The sequence below is a fragment of the Chiloscyllium plagiosum genome, chromosome 27, assembly GCF_004010195.1.
Source record: "Chiloscyllium plagiosum isolate BGI_BamShark_2017 chromosome 27, ASM401019v2, whole genome shotgun sequence".
Classification (NCBI taxonomy): Eukaryota; Metazoa; Chordata; class Chondrichthyes; order Orectolobiformes; family Hemiscylliidae; genus Chiloscyllium; species Chiloscyllium plagiosum.
The window spans coordinates 6646888-6664408 of record NC_057736.1 but is presented as its reverse complement, the minus strand read 5'-3'; the positions used below and the strand labels follow the sequence as shown (position 1 = coordinate 6664408).

Genomic DNA, 17521 nt, shown 5'->3' with positions numbered 1-17521 from the left:
AGGTGGGGTCATGGTCAAGGGGGCAGTAGGAGGAGGTCCGCGAGCTGGCATTTAGCCTCAGCGGTGTAAAGGTCGGTGCGCCAAACTACTACCGCCCCTCCCTTGTCTGCCGGTTTGATAGTGAGGTTGGGGTTGGGGTTGGAACGGAAAGAGTGGAGGGCTGCACGTTCCAAGGGTGAGAGGTTGGACTGGGTGAGAGAGGTGGAGAGCTTGAGGCGGTTAATGTCACGGCGACAGTTGGCTATGAAGAGGTCAAGGGCAGGTAAGAGGCCAGCACGGGGTGTCCAGATGGATGGGGTGTGTTGGAGGCGGGAGAAGGGGTCGTCAAAGAGTGGGCGAGAATCCTGGTTGAAGAAGTAGGAGGCGAAGGCGGCGGAAGAACTGTTCGATGTCTCGCCGCGTGTTGAACTCGTTAATCCGGGAGCGTAGGGGAATGAAGGATTATACAAATTGCCAACTTTGAGGAGGACAGCAAACAAATTCAAGAGGCTGTAGACAGTTGGAATGGGTGAACACATCGCAGATGCAATTTAATGCAGAGAAGTGCAAAGTGATTCATTTGGGAGCGAGAATATGAAACAATGAAAACTAAAGGGTACAACTCTAGAGGGTGAGACAAGAACAGGAGAACTGAGAGACCACATGCCCACAAACCACTGAATCAGATGGCAAGTAGAGAAAGCAGTTAAAAGGAACATCGGGTCATGAAATTTATATTAAAAAAGTATAAAAGTAAGGAAGTCCTTTAAAATTTTTTTATAAAACACCAGTTTGATCTCTACTGCAATGCTGTGTCTACAATCCTGGGAATGTATTAGAGAAGGTGAAGAAAAGATTCATGAAAAAGTCAGTGAAACAGTGCCTTCAGGAACATGGATAGACTGAAGCTGTGCTTGGTCTCCTTAGCAAAAGGATAGCCATGGGGAAGAGTTGAAGCAAAATTTACAGGGAGATCAGTTCCTAGTGGCAGAAGAGTAGGGAACAGACCACAAAGAAACATGTGACTGGCAGACGAACCAGACGCAGCATGCTTATAAACATATTTTATAAGTTATGGTTTGGAATGCACTGCTTCAAAACTTGGTAGCAGCAGATTTAACGCTGGCCTTCAAAAGATATCTGAATAAGCATCTGAAGGGTGAAATTCTGCAGAGCTGGAGGAGCAGCAAGATGGGGAGCAGTAATAGCTGAACTATTGTTGCAGACAGCTGGCACACATTTGACAAGTCAAAATGTCTCCTTTTGTACTTTAACCATTTTGAGATTTTAACTGGAACAGTGTCGTTGGTAAACACATGACAAATATGAAGAAAGCTAAAGATTCAGCTTTGGCAAGCAAACACCCATTGCAGTAGAGAGATCAATCTGTGGAACAGGCATCTAAAATGACACAATGATCTTCCTTTATTGAGTTAGAGGTGCCAAAAATGTTAAGTTTACAAATGCAAGTCCCATTTTGAAACAGATAAACCTTACCTGCCTGTGCTGCAGATGGACTTATGATTACAGGCGCTGGAGCGACAAGTCTTACTGGAGCTCCTAGACCATTCCGAGCCCCAGTATTCACGACCAGGGCACCAGTCTGGTCATAGTAAGCAGCTGGAGCGAGGACTTGATAACCTGTAGTAAAAAAAGTGCTCAAAATATACCCATTTGTACGTAACACCATATACTGGTTCAAGTACTTACAACTGGAAATACAATAATGTGAAATACAGCCTGGCATTAAGAAATTGTAATCAACACTTTACAGTTCATCAGTCATTAGAAGTTTATTTGTCTTCAGCATCTCAGTTGACAAATTTAATGTGCAGAGTGTGACAGCCATACATAACAGAAATGTGTCACAGAATTAATCTCCAACAAAGGAAGTGAAAGAGGCCTCAATACCTGCATGCCAGGGAGAAAGTCAACTATTTCTCAGTGGAAAATCCCCATTTGTAGATTTTCATGAGCTAAACTGCCTATCAGTCACTAGCCCACTCATAAAAGGGGTCATCATACAGGATGGCCTGAAATGGGTTTAACCCAATCTATTTGACCACACACTGCACACGGTCTCCCTTTCCTACCTCCCCATCTCCCAAAATCACGTGCTACCACAAGCTGTCAGCTACTGAACCCTCATTCACGCTGCAATAATTTCCAGTTGTGTTTAGATGTTACATTCTCTCCTGACTGAGATTCCATGCATCAATTCATCTGAAGATCCGCTGGCTTTATCCTCGTTGGCTCCTGGCAGTCCAATACACAAGCAATTGTATTCCTGCCACTTAAGTTTCATCATAGCTCTGTCCCTCATCTTTTTAGCTCCTCAGCACCCACTCCCCTTCGTTACTCTCTATTTCACTGTTTCAGGTTTTTAGTGCAACCAATTCCCTCCGCCAAAAGCAGCTACATAGATAAGTGATGAGAAGAAGATTGATGAAGACAAATTTAGGTCCCTTGCAGTTAGAATCAGATGAATTTATAATGGACAAAGAGATAGCAGACCAGTTGAACAAATACCTTGGATCTGCCTTCACTAAAGAGAACACAAATAATCTTCAGGAAATGGTAGGCGACAGAGGATCAAGCATGAAGGAGGAACGAAAGGTAATCCTGATTAGTCAGGAAACAATATTGCGGAAATTGATGGGATTAAAGACTGGGAAACCCCTAGGGTTCAGCATCCCAGCATCCCAGAATACTTAAGGAAGTGGCTCTTGAAATAGAGTCATAGAGATGTACAGCAGGAAAAACACCCTTTGTTCGAACGCATCCATGCGGATCAGATATCCTAACCAGCAGTTGGCCCATATCCCTCTAACCCTTCTTATTCATATACCCATCCAGAATCCTTTTAAATGTTGCAACTATACCAGCCTCCACCACTTCCTCTGGCAGCTCATGCCATGCATGCACCATTCTCTGTATGAAAAAATTGTCTCTTAGGTCCCTTTTATATCTTTCCCCTCTCACCCTAAACCTATGCCCTCTAGTTCTGGACTCCCCGACTCCAGGGAAATGACTTTGTCTATTTACCCTATCCATGCCCCTCATGATTTTACAAACCTCTAAGGTCACCCTTCAGCCTTTGATGGTCCAGGGAAAACAGCCCCAACCTATTCAGCCTCTCCCTGCTGCTCAAACCCTCCAACCTGGCAACATCCTAGTCAAGCTTTTCTGAACCCTATCAAGTTTCACAATATCCTTCCGATAGGAGGGAGACTGGAATTGCACACAATATTCGGAAAATGGCCTAACCAATGTCCTGGACAGCCCCAACATAACCTCCCAACTCCTATACTCAGTGCTCTGACCAATAAAGGAAAGCATACCAAATGTCTTCTTCAGTATCCTATCTATCTGTGACTCCACTTTCAAGGAACAATAAACCTGCACTCCAAAGTCTTTTTGTTCAGTGACATTCCCCAGGATCTTACCATTAAGTGTACAAGTCCTGCTCTGATTTGCCTTTCCAAAATGCAGCACCTCACATTTATCTAAATTAAACTCCATCTGCCACTCCTCAGCCCATTGGTCCATCTGATCAAGATCCTGTTGTAACCTTCCTCACTGTCCAATACACCTCCAATTTAGGTGCATAGCGGATGCATCGGTGACATTTTTCCAGCATTCTGTAGTCTCTGGAAGAGTTCCAATAGACTGGTGAGTAGCTAATGTAATTCCACTTTTTAAAAAAAGAGGTACAGAAAAATCAGATAATATAGGCTGGTTAGCCTGACAACGGTGGTGGGGAAAATGCTGGAGTCAATCATTAAGGATGTACTAACTGAGCATTTGGAAAGCAGTGACAGAATCTGTCCTAGTCATCACGGATTCACTAAAGGGAAATCATGCTTGACAAATCTTGTGGAATGTTTTTTGAGGATGTGACCAGTAGATGATGGTGAATCAGTAGATGCTGTGTATCAGGACTTCCAAAAGGCTTTTGACAAAGTTCCACACAACAGATTACAAAGGAAAATAAAGGCTCATGGTATTGGAGGTAATGTATTGACATAGCTAGAAGCAGACAGTTGGAATAAACAGGCCCTTTTCAGAATGGCAAGCAGTGACGACTGAGGTGTTGCGGGGTTCAGTGCACAGATGTTCACAATAGAAATATATATTAACAATGTGGACAAAGGAATTGAATGCCACAACTCCAAATGTGCAGATGACACTAAGCTGGATGGCAATGTGTGCTGCGATGAGAATGCTAAGAAGCTACAGGGAGATTTGGACAGACTGGCTGAGTGGGCAAATACTTAGCAATTGCATTATAACATGGATAAAATCCATGGTTATCCACTTTGGTCACAAAAGCAGGAAGACAGATTATGATCTGAATGGTGGCAGTTTAGGAAAAGGTGAGCTGCACTGAGATCCTGGGTGTCATGATGGAACAGTCGCTGAGGGTTTAGATTAGATTACTCACAGTGTGGAAACAGGCCCTTCGGCCCAACAAGTCCACATCGACTCGCCGAAGCGCAACCCACCCAGATCCATTCCCCTACATTTACCCCTGAACCCAACACTACTGGCAATTTAGCATGGCCAATTCACCTGACCTGCACATTTTTGGATTGTGGGAGGAAACCGGAGCACCCGGAGGAAACCCACGCAGACACGTGGAGAATGTGCAAACTCCACACAGTCAGTCGCCTGAGGCGTGAATTGAACCCGGGTCTCTGGCGATGTGAGGCAACAGTGCTAACCACTGTGCCACCGTACTGCCCACATGTTGGCATGTAGGTGCAGCAGGCTGAGTGTAAAACGAATGGCATACTGACCTTCATAGCAAAAGGATTTGAGTATTGGAGTAAGGATGCCTTTCTGCAATTATACAGGGCCTTGGTGAGGCCACACCTTGAGCAGTGTGTGCAGCTTTGGTCTCCTAGTCTGAGAAAGGACATTTTTGTTATTGAGGGAGTTCAGCAAAGGTTCTGACATATGAGGAGGACTGACATATGAGGAAAGACTGGATCGACTGGAATTTAGAATGGGTTGGGGGAGAGGGAGAGGAGGAGACATAGAAACATATAAATATCTGATGGGACTGGACAGGCTACATGCAGGAAGAATATTTCCAATGTTGGAAATGTTCAGAACAAGAGGTCACAGTCTAAGAATAAGGGGCAAGCCATTCAGGACTGGGACAAGGAAGAACTGCTTTAGTCAGAGTCATGAACCTGTGGAATTCTCTCAGAGGAAGCTGTTGGGGCCAGTTCATTAGATACATTCAAGAGGGAGCTGGATGTAGCCCTTGTGGCTAAAGTGATCAATGGGTATGGGAAGAGGATGGGAATGGGATACTGAGATTGCATGATCAGCCATGACCATTGTGAATGATGGTGCAGGCTCAAAGGGCTGAATGGCCTCACCCTGCACCTATTTTCGATGTTTGTACATCTTCAGGTGATTTTGTCCAATGTCTTGGAAGTACTTTTCAGAATTCATCCGCTCCCCATCCATGTCCATGAACTATTCAAAAAGCTCTACTCCTTTGAACAAGCTAAGTCCTTTTCCACAACAGAAGTACAGAGCTTTGAATATGTCCCAGTAAAACAATGAGATATTTTTCTGAGCCAAATCTATTCGACAATCCCAAGCTTTGGAACTGTTGTCTTTCAACTCATCTGAAAATCAACCCCGTCCCATAAAGCTACATTCAGGTATGAATGTTAATAATAAAATGACAAGTTCAGAACAAAATCCTCTCACTAAACTGGGTCTACGACAAAACATGCAGTTCCTGTGAACTGAAAATGTTTTATTTGAATCAAATGAGTAATTAGGCTTGAAGTGTGTTATTCAAAACATCAAAGTGTTAATGTCTGGCTCAGATATGTTTGAGTACAAGTAAGGTTCTCATAACTGAAAATATTCTCAGTGAGGGCAAGTTTGTCATCATTGCCAGACAGATTCAAAAATGAAAATATTGCCAACAGTGCTTTACTTTAAAATTTCCAAAGTGGTGTTAAAACTGCCTTAAAATGGAAGATTAACCTAATTAGTATTTAATTTGGTATTCTGTTAGTCTGTACTGAACTGTACTGATTTAACCAACATTTCTGTGCATCTAATATTACAAATTATGATTACACTTCCTTTTTTGACCTTGTGTTACAGCAGTAACAGCAAATCCAACAATAACACAAATAACTTATACAACAACCAAACACCGAGCATTTGAAATCTTTGCTGGTACATCAATTAGATCTTCAGAAATGGCAGCAAAAGTAGTAAAGGTATTTCTAAAATTAAGCTAGTCTGTCTTCTCTAATGTAAGTTACTAAACATATGTATGAAAGATTTCTATTGCTTTGAAGCATCCTCTTCTTCGCAACCTCGCTGAATGCTTGGTTATAATGGTTGTACACATGGCAGAAACATGCTGTGTGACGCTTCATGTGTTTTCAATTGTAAACTCAAATGTGAAGAAACTTGATCCATTACTTGTTCAGTGGTTTCTACTTTATGAAGCTCTACAATTGTCAATAATTAACTTGTTGGTAATGCATCAAACATTCTTTAAACCATTATTCTACAACCCACACCACTGCTATCGGATAATGCATATATCTGTAGCACCTGGAATTAATATTTTACCTGGCATTCCAGTGGCCAATCCCTGGCTAAAGGCCAATGCTGAATTCACGGCTGCAGCTGCTACCAAGCTGTCTGCTTGTTGTCCTTGCTGGCTTTGATTTGGGGTCAAAGGACGCTGATTGGCTCCAGCTCGCAGAACCTGGGATAAACCATATAAGATTACTGATATTGAAGTGTAACGCCCTGTTGGTCAATGTGATTTCACTGAAATCATAACCAAAAAGATACTGTGACACAGATCATTACCATTCACGGTTCAAAGGAATGTGCAACAGAGGATTTATTCTCAATGGTGAGGAGAGTCACGTCGGGCATCATTAGTAAATATTAAGGAAGAAGATTGGTAAATGGCTCTTGCTAATTGTTTCTCTTCCTTTCTTGAATATGCTGATTCATCACTAAACTACTATTGTACAAGCACCAAGCAACTTGTGGCCTTCACGTGAACACTGTGAACATATGTACCTCAACAGTGACCTTCAAAGCACTCTTGCAAATGGATGGTGAGGGAACAGATCATGACTCAACTTGAGTAAGCCCTCACTCTCGCATGTTTGTCAGGAGCTGGCGCACAGGTAATTGGCTTAAGTATGCTTGTCTTTTCCAACCAGGGATTTAGCCCGACTATGGAAAACTCACCTCCTCATACCCTGCACACACATCAAAATTCCAGTACACTTTAGAAAAGGGGCGAAAAAAAAGTTCAACCCAAGTTCGGCAAGAGATGCAATCCCCAGGAATCGCCAAGATAGATTCAAGAGCTCAAATTTATATAACAGTGAAGTCAACAGCCAAGCAACAACATTATCACTTTGACCTGCAGCAATATACTTGCTCTGGCTCAGATCTTTAGGAGTACAAAATTGAAATTCTAACTCGTGAACACTGTTCTCAGTGAGGCCAAGTGCATCATCGTTGCCACAGTGACCTTTGCAAACCAAACAGCAGCACTTAGTTCTAATACTTTAGTTCCACTCGTACAGTCTTTAAAGTCCACTGGATACAAATTCCAACTTCAGAGTTTACATGTCAAAACCTAATGAGATACATTCAGCAATATCTCTAATAATGGCCTACCTTAACATTAATTTATTGCATGCCAAGTGAATAAATATTTATTTTACTTCACTTTCTATGTAATCTTTAAAACACACCAAGGTGGACAAATCTGTTTCTATATTTACTCAGCTTTCCTGACTCAGTGCTAATTCACTCCTATACCAAGTTATAAACGGATGGATGACTTGCCTGTTGCTGTCCTTGCTGTGCCTGTGACGCAGCCTGCTGGTTTGCAGAGTTGTTAGCAGCTGCGGCTGCAGCTTGCTGCTGGAAGAGATTTGCTGGATAAACACCCCATGGAACACCATAATACTGAGGTGGAACCACTGCCGGGCCTAACACAAAGTAGAGATTTTTAAAAATGCACTTCGCACAATTTACATTAATGCAATACACAAAACTAATGTGAAATCGTAAAAATTTCATTTAATTAGATATTCCAAAAATGTCCTTATTGTCTAATGGACATGCCATTCTTTTATGCAGGATAGATAACTTCATATTTGTGCATCCTAATTTTTCACCCCCCACCCAATAGGTTAGTACAATTATATTTGCCGACTACGCCTTAATAAATTCTGGATTTCTACTTTTCCAAAAAAGAAAAGCGTAATAAGTATGGTTCATTACAGTGGATGTTATTTAATTAAACTAGGAATGGGTCGGTACCTCAGTCAAAATTAGCAGCAATTAAACCCTGACGACTTCTAAAGATGACCAATACAGAACAGTATGCTTGTCATTTAAACAAAAACGAGATTACACAGGCACACTTCAAAACACAGCTGAACGAAATTTCCTTCAAGGTGAATTGATCTCACCTATGCCATCCGGGGCCGGCCGTTTGCCTACACAGGGAGGATGGAAAGAAAAGTTGCTTTGACAATGAAGCCAACCACTTGCGTTGTCTCTTTGTTTCCAGATATATTAACAATGGCGAAATAAAACCCAACCCTGACTTGTACATTACCCACTGAATATTGTGCAGTTACAAAACACCCTTCAATTCAGGCTCAGAGGGAGCCAACTGAAAACGGACTTGCAATGAATTGTAGAATAAAGGAATCCTAAATAAATGCTTAATCTGATATCGACATCAATTAAACAAATTAAAAACAGGAATTCACTGTGTCCAATAGAAGTACACTGTCTAGTTAACGACAATGTATACACCCACCGCTCTCTTCCCTCTTCCCCCTCCCCCCACCCCCATCCCCACCATATCCGCACCAAATCCCAATTTTAACAACATTACAAATGACATCAACGGGTACAGATTGAGGGCTCATCAGCACCAATAACCTCAGTCTGGCTTAGATCTTTAAGAATAGCAAAATTCTCATTATCGAACACTTCACAGTGAAGATAAGTGTCTCATTATTGTCAGACATTTTTGACATATTTGCTTCTTATTGTGAGCAAACAAATTTTCACCACCTTGAAAATGTTTGTGCTCTTTTACATTTGAATTGTTTTGAATCAAGATTAAATTAGATTTAACGGATCTGATTTGTAAACTTCCATCAGTCATCCACTTGAAAATGACATGAGATTTTGCTCACTGAATAAGTTCATCATTAGGATTTAAAACATGAAACCAATAACCAGTTAAAATAAAATAAACTTTTTTTAAAAAAATATGACCTGCAAGGGTGCCATGTTTCTCACGGCTACATTCCATCCTTCAAAACTTCAAATACTGAACTAGAGTTTCATTGGATTTAGGAACCATGTTTCTGTTAAAAAGGAACTTTGTTGAAATAAAATTATATGTAAGAAAAGCACTTTAAGATGTCTCCTGTGTAAGAGGCTGCATTTCATTTTTTTTTAAAATAAAAGAGCAAGTAACTTATGTATGAACTGCAACAGTGCTCATGTTTCTAGGCTCTATCAGTGAAAAGTGCTCATGCCCCAAAAACCTTAAATATCTTCTGAACATAATTAACCTATGTGACAATAACTATTAAAGCACAATGGTCATCTGCATTTGTATGATTCTTTTAATAAAAACAGCTGCATTAAGGATACATGTCCACCACAGCAACCTGTGCGATCAATTCAAGGTTCCTTTCAGATGTTACACACTACCATCTCCCAGCAAAACCCAGAAACAGTACTTCTCTCTCTGCTCATCTCACACTCAAGAAAATCTTTTACAAACCAATGTTTGCCACTTACCACATATATGAACTAGAATGGAAACAAAGCTTATTGTAATAACAACAACATCCAATATAAGAGCTCTTACGCTGACCTTGGGACAGAACTTACTTTGGTGACCACATCATACATATGTCCAATAGATAAGCCAATCAGATTGGCAGAAAACTGATCAGTATGAACACAAGCAGCAAGTATTTGAAAAGAACAGTCAACAAGATAGCAGCCTTTTTGAAAACAAGTTCTGGTTGCCAAATTTGCCACGTGCTGCGAATAATTGTAGTTTGTGATACACCGTGTCAAAACTTATCACTTTTTCGGACACTGGTCAATTGCATGCAAGATGCAGCAGTCTTTTCAAAATTGAATACATTGGACACAATCTTTCTAACTTTCTTGTCAGTTACTTTGTGAAACTACAATTTCTCAACACTACAGACTGCACACTCAGCTCATTTTGAGCATCATGAAGAGATTCTAATGGTGGATTTCCAACAGTTTTTTGTTGCAAATTTATGTGACAGTTGGAAAGCTGAAAATTGAATTCCCAATCTCCCATCAGACTCCAATTCTTAAAACAAAAATTGGGTGTTTGGGTTTGCATGACATTCCAACTCAAATCCTGTCACATACTTCCTTTTGACTGAAACAAACAAGCTGCCAAATTAATATAAGATACAATATACAAGATACAATGAGAATGAAATTTTCCTGTCATCATCGCAATCAATCTCTTACCAAAGAAATCCACTTCGAGCTCAGAAACAAGGCAAGTTAAGCCTGGACAGTGAAAACTAAGGCAACTAAGTGTTGTCTTCCACTCGTTATTCCCCATACGTAACATCTTAACATTATTCATTTTGTAGTTCAAAGCAACTTTCAAACAAATCTTACCCACAACCTGCATTTTGAAGTCTCATACTATTTGCTTTCACCATTTTCCAAGCCATGCTGTTCCGTGGATTTACTACTCAGCTCACTGATGTTACTTCTCAATTTACCCTCATCCCTTTTAAAGCCGAAGTGCTGACTGAGAGATCCAAAAGTGCCAACACTTATAAATGAACCATTAAATCCAAAATCTTACTACACTGCATTAGTTGGGACAACGTGAAGTCCAGAAAGACAAAAAACCATTCAACTTATCCAGATTCCTGCACTCAGAACAATCCATCTTTTCAAATGTTCAATTCCCTCCTTCACTCTTCATCTATAACTTCCAGGATCGCTACCTGCCTGCCTTTAGCTTCTACTGGAGGGGGCAGTGTGGGGAAGGAAAGAAATCAGAGTTAATTGTCTTCATACAGATCATTGCATTTTACCTGCTAGAGTTGCAGCTGCGGCAAGCCCGGCAGTGTAGGGATCTGTACCTGGAGGAGCAGCACTAATGATGTATGGATTGGGAACAAAGGTTGCTGGAGCAAGCCCTGCTGAAAACATACCTGTGCAACATATAAAAACCCCACATCAAGTATTTGGAATGACACCTTAATTTTAGAACAATAGATTAGTGGCCCAGTCATAGTCATCACTGTTCAAGCACACACAACCAAAATGTGGATTTGAAACATTGTAAATTAACGTTGATTAGCACTGTTTCCAAAAACAGAAGTATGCATGCAGTTATGTGGCATTGCAATTGTGGGGGTAAAAAAAGGTGAGCAAAGAATATCAGTTCTGCAATTATGGCACTCTTAAAACTTAGTACCCCTTGCAAGGGAAAAATCAGATAACATGCTCATAGGAAGTTGATTCAAACTAACAATAAATCATCATTACTTCAAAAGCTCAGGGTCAAATAGTTTGCAGTTATACATGACAAGAAGAAAATTGGTGTATATATTACTTGTACACACCACAACAGTAATTCAAATGCGTTACTTAAAGTGCCTACGTTGCATTTAATTTGTGTAACTATAGCTAGAATGGAATGGATGCATAGGTACTGCTTGTAAGACTGCGAGTAAGAAATACACTAGAAACCAGTTAGAATTAAAATTTTAATAAAGGACAATGTACTTCCCACTGCTTCGGTTGATAAATGCTCCAAGTGATGTCTTGTCATGACAGGCTAAAGAGCCACCCTGTGCAGATAACTTGAAAACACCGATCAGGCTTTAACTAAACCACCCATTCCCCAGCCAGTTGTGACTGGCTCAAATCATTTGACAACATAAATTCAGTTCTTGATACTGAATAGTTTCTGACTGAGGGCCATGAGTGCCATCACTTCCAAATGTTCACACTGAATGCAATTTTGCATTTACACCAAAAATAGCCTTACAATCCCATCAATACAAAGATTAAATGGTACCATTTTTTGGATAGCCATCTCTCAAAATCCAATAAAATATATTTGATTCCAGTTGATAAACAAACAGCCATTTACATGTAAAACATTAGTGAACCAATATAAAAGTTTTCTCTCAATAGTAATGAAATGTTCTGTCACTGATCTTACAGAAACAAACTATTTAATTTCTCAGTACAGCATTACAATGCTATTGGTGCCTTTTGACTGCTCAGCAGTGCTGCACTGTGATAAAACAATAATTGCAGGGGTTTCAACATAGCTAATAAAGGAAGGGGGTCGCAGCGTAACTGATATAAAGTCCTCAAGGGGAATTCCAGAGTTTCAAAATTGAAACAACATTGTATCTGAGAAACAATTACCCCTTCCAACCAGTTACCAAATCTATCATTAAACATAATTTAACTTGAATATTCAGTTCATTCAAACATGATTAGAACAGTAAGGATTCTTAAGTCACAGATGAAAAGCTAGTGTTACAAGCTGATATTGAAAGGCTTTAATAATACACTCAAGCGGTCAAGCAAACACATTTAATTTAAGTGGCTCTTTTGAGCCTCTATGCTCACACTTAGTATTACTGCTCAATAAACTGACACATCTCCCTGAATACCCGATGACTCCACAAGGCAATGAAAGACATTAACAGGGCCATTAAGTCTGGTTCCCAATTATATTGGATTCTTGTTCAAGTAACAGATGTCACTCTAGCCGTTAGTCAGTACTTCCTCCACAATTCACTGTCACCTCCCTCCTCCCATTAGACAATCACCAATTTATGCACAATTCTTCTCTATAACTTGGATTTCACATTGCCATCAAATCCTAAACTCATCTGTTTTGCATTAACAAAGCTAAATATTGAAAATTACATAAATATTTGAATGATGAAATAATTTTTCATCAGACACTCAGGGGAGTACACAGGTTTCTTAATAAGATATTCTTGAAAATGGCTTACCTATGTGTGGTTGCTGGGCTGCTGCAAGGGCGTATTGCTGCTGTTGTGCAGCTGTCAACTGCTGAACCGTCAATGCATTCTGTCTCTGGAATAGCTAAAGAAAAAAACATTTTAAAACATGCTGAATACTGGTTGATTCACCGTACTTACAGCTCTAGTGCTCTTTACATATTTCATCAACTAGCTCAGCTGTTATCTCCTTCCAGAATTCTGTGCATCACTTCCTCGTTCTAAAGCACTACTTCTCAACACAAAATTTAGGTTTTGTTCATCCAGCAGTTAAAGACTTGCAGTATTACCTGTCTCAAAATGGAAGAACGGTGAAATTATTATTTTTTGTAAAAATGCAAATTTTTAGACGCCAGGTGTAGAAAAAAAATCAGCTCTTTAGAGTAACGACAAGCCAGTTTCACAGAATGTGTGAAGCATAGAACCCTGTTTCCAAACAATAACCCTGGCATTTGAGATGACCAGGTAGAACAGTTAACATTATATGGGGTGGGTGAGTGGGTAAAGGCCTGAAGTTATATAACAGATTTTTAGATGTAATGCTGCTACGTGACACTAGGCACTTGGCCCTCTTAGTCCAAAGAAAACATGGTGCATACCCACAGTAGAAGGAGTCTGCTGCAAGTGCACAAATCAGTCAGGGTCTGTTAGTGTTATAGAACACACAAACAGACTCTTTGGTCCAACTCGTTCATGCCGACTAGACATCCTAAATTAATCGAGACCCATTTGCCAGCACTTGGCCCATACCCTTCTATGCCCTTCCTATTCACATATCCATCCAGATGCCTTTTAAATGTTGTAATTGTACCAGCCTCCACTACTTCCTCTGGCACCTCGTTCTGTACATGCACCATTCCCTGCATGAAAACGTTACCCCTCAGATTCCTTTTACATCTTTCCCCTCTCACCTGAAACCGACGCCGTCTTATTTTGGACTCCCTCACTCTAGAAAAAAGACCATGGCTATTTATCCTATCCATGCCCCTCATGAGTTTTATAAACCTCTACAAGGTCACCCCTCAGCCTCCAACCTTCCAGGGAAAACAGCCCCGGCCTATTTAGCCTCTCCGTCTAGCTCACACCCCCCCAGTCTTGGCAACTTCCTTATATATCTTTTCTACACCCTTTCGGGTATAACAATATCTTTCCTATAGTAGGGCGACCAGAATTGTATGAAGTATTGCAAAAGTGGCCTAACCAATGTCCTGTACAGCTGCAACATGACCTCCCAACTCCTATTACCAATGCACTGACCAATTACAGCAAGCGTGCCAAACGCCTTCTTCACCACCCTGTCTGTCTATCTGCGACTCCACTTTCAAGGAACTACACACATCCACTTCTCGGTCTCTTGGTTCAGCAATACTTCCCAGGGCCTTACCATTAACCATGTGAGCCCGGCCCTGCTTTGCCTTTCCAAAATGCAACAGCTCATTTAAATAAATTAAACTCTGTCACACAAGCCATCTGATCGAGGCCCCATGACACTGAGATAACCTTCTTCACTGTCCACTGCATCTCCAAATGACAAAAAGCACCTACACCAATCCTTGCGACACACTGGTCACAGTCCTCCACTCTGATAAGCAATCCTCTACCAACACCTTCTGTCAGATTCCGCCAAAGACTATTTTTATGCATTTTCCTCCAGCACCTCTTCTGTAATATGAACTCTTTTCAAGACATCATTATTTATTTCCTCAAGTTCCCTAGCTTCCATGTTCTTTCCCCACAGTAAATACTGATGCAAAATATCCATTCGGTATCCCATCAATCTCCTGTAGTTCTACAGACGGCCACATTGACCTTTAAGCAGCCCTATTCTCTCCAGAGTTCGGTTTTTCCCTTAATATACTTACAGAATCTCATTGGATTCTCTTTAATACTATTTGCCAAAACTATCTCATGTCCCCTCTTAAGGATACTCCTACGCCCTTATATTCCTCTCAGGATTCCCTTGATCCCACCTGTCTATAGCTGACATAGGCCGCCTCCTTTTTCTTGACCGGAGACACAATTTCTCTCTTTTTAAACAGTTTTTTTTAAACAAATAATTAGTGTTGAGTAAAACTGAAGAAAGGTTACACACTTTTTAAAAATTTTCAGTGGTGATTGACTTGCTCGTTGGTGCCAACGTATGTTTGGATCTCTGGCACCTGTATTTTTCTTTCCTTTTTCATTATTTCTTCATTAAACTCACAGCTAAACTAAGCTTAAAAGAAGAGAAATATGCGTTGTGCAAGTTGAAATTTCCCAACAGCTTGCAGGAGATATTTGTGTGTTGTCTACGTAGAGTACATTTTTCAGATTTCATTGAAACCTACTTTCTTCTGTGGTTAACTTGCATCTTCCCAGATTGATTACCAACTGGCCTACAGTCTCCAATGCCTAAAGCAACTCTATTGATTTATACAATCCCAATTCAATAAATTTTACTGTTTTTTTTCAAATGTTAAAGACACAGGTAGGTTTGTGAGGCCACCTTTTTAAACAATGTTTAATAAATAGACATTAAGTACCAAGAATTTTATTTTTAATCAATTCAGAATGGGTGTTATCTACTGGATTAATTACGTTGTTCAGATCCTGCTAATGTCAACCCTTTTAAAAACTTACCTTGTAACTGTATGCATCAATACAGCAATCATATAGCTTGGAAAGAAGAGAGATTTCTAAAACAGCACTGGGGCCGCTTCAGTGACCTTTGACCCATGTTTGCAATCCTCACAATCAGCTATGCTGTCAAGCCACTCAATAAGCAATGATTAACTCAAGGAGGTTCAAGTCAATTTCTATTCCTTTTACCCAGCTACTGGTGGGTGGGGGCACATATCGTTCTCATGTTATCTACGTATTGGAAACTCAAGAGTCATATTGGACTCATTTGTTAATTCTGCCTCGCTACAGGTAGGACCAAAACTGCTGAGTTTTTCCACTACCCATCTAAAGCTGCTTTTCACTATTAAATGTTTTACAAGTATAATGAAACGTACAGAATACTGAATGGCCTGGACAGAATGGATGTTGGGAAGATGCTTCCATTGGTAGGACAGACTAGGACCCGTGGGCACAGCCTTAGAGTAAAGAGAAGACCTTTTAGAATGGAAATAAGGAGGAACTTGTTCAGCCAGAGAGTGAGGAATCCATGGAATAATTAAGAATCTATTTATCTCCATCTTCAATATACTCAATGACCTGCCAGAGAAGGCTGTGGAGGGCAGGTCATTGAGTATATTGAAGATGGAGATAGACAGATTCTTCATTATCAAGGGAATCAAGGGTTCTGGGGAGAAAGCAGGAGAATGGGGTTGAGAAATTTATCAGCTACGATTGAATTGTGAAGCAGATTCGATGGGCTGAATGGCCGAATTTCTGCTCCTATGTCTTATGGTTTTATAATAACTTGACTTAAGTAATACTGAATTCTATTTGCCATTGCTGTCAGGAGCTTGGGAATTGCACACCAGTGCAGTAAAAATATGGCACTAGAATAAATGGGAAGAAACTTACAAGGGTCAAGTAAAGCTGGAAAATGAAGCACCTCAGCTTTTACAAACTGCTCGCATATGCATCTGTCACCATGGAATCAATAGTTAAAAATGAGTATTTTAATTTGATCAGCATTTTTAACTCTTTAACTTAGTCTCAGCAGCTTAGATGTAGGTGAACTAACCTGCTGTTGAGAGCTGTAGTCAAACAAACTCACAGCAGCTGTCGCGGAATCCATTTGCACCTGGCTACTGGAATAATCAAATTGTAGCGAGTCCAGCCCAACAGGTTCCATTGAATCCAAGGGCACATTCTGTGACTCCACATTGTTAAAATCTTCTGTAGGTTTCACATTGTTACTGTTAGCCAGCTGACCAAGGCCTTCGGAACTGTTCTGGTTGGGTCCAAGAAGATCCACAACTTCGTTTGGGGAGGTCTGGCAGCTGCCAGGGGTACGACTGCAAAGAAAAGTTGAACGTCATTCTTGTACACACAACAAAAATAACTCTTTGTTGTCAGAACACATAGGTTACAGCAACTGTATAAATTTAAATCAGTCGCAGAAAAGTAAAAGAAATGTGCAATACAATAGGGTGCAGCTTAACACGTGGCTGCGCAGCTGGTGTAGGAGGGAGGGCTTCAGATATGTAGATAATTGGGATGCCTTCTGGGAAAGGTGGGACCTGTACAAGAAAGACGGGTTGCATCTGAACTGGAAGGGGACCAATGTCCTGGGTGGAAGGTTTGCTCGAGTAGTTCGAGAGGGTTTAAACTAGTATGGCAGGGGGGTGGGAACCTGAGCTGTATAACGGAGGAGAGAGTTGATGCAGATGAGGGTTAGGGTTAATGGGAAGGATTTTCCAGGGAAGGAACCAAGGGATCAGTTAAAGTGTGTTTGCTTTAACGCAAGGAGTATCAGGAATAAAAGTGAT

General features: G+C 40.7%; 1 protein-coding gene and 3 non-coding genes across 4 annotated transcripts in view; all 4 read right to left on the bottom strand.

Annotated features, from left to right (window-relative positions):
• Positions 1 to 17521, bottom strand: part of LOC122563497 (pumilio homolog 1-like) — a 120413-nt gene that overhangs the window by 33078 nt on the left and 69814 nt on the right. The window contains 6 exon segments of the mRNA XM_043717294.1: positions 1477 to 1620; positions 6598 to 6736; positions 7846 to 7991; positions 11139 to 11258; positions 13089 to 13182; positions 16774 to 17047. Of these exon segments, the coding sequence (XP_043573229.1) occupies positions 1477 to 1620; positions 6598 to 6736; positions 7846 to 7991; positions 11139 to 11258; positions 13089 to 13182; positions 16774 to 17047 (917 nt within the window).
• On the bottom strand, positions 5822 to 5906 carry LOC122563794. Its single transcript, XR_006315732.1, has one exon. It is a non-coding gene; the product is annotated as a small nucleolar RNA SNORD103/SNORD85 (small nucleolar RNA).
• Positions 7433 to 7520, bottom strand: LOC122563795. Its single transcript, XR_006315733.1, has one exon. It is a non-coding gene; the product is annotated as a small nucleolar RNA SNORD103/SNORD85 (small nucleolar RNA).
• LOC122563796 lies at positions 8964 to 9044 on the bottom strand. The gene has a single exon (XR_006315734.1). It is a non-coding gene; the product is annotated as a small nucleolar RNA SNORD103/SNORD85 (small nucleolar RNA).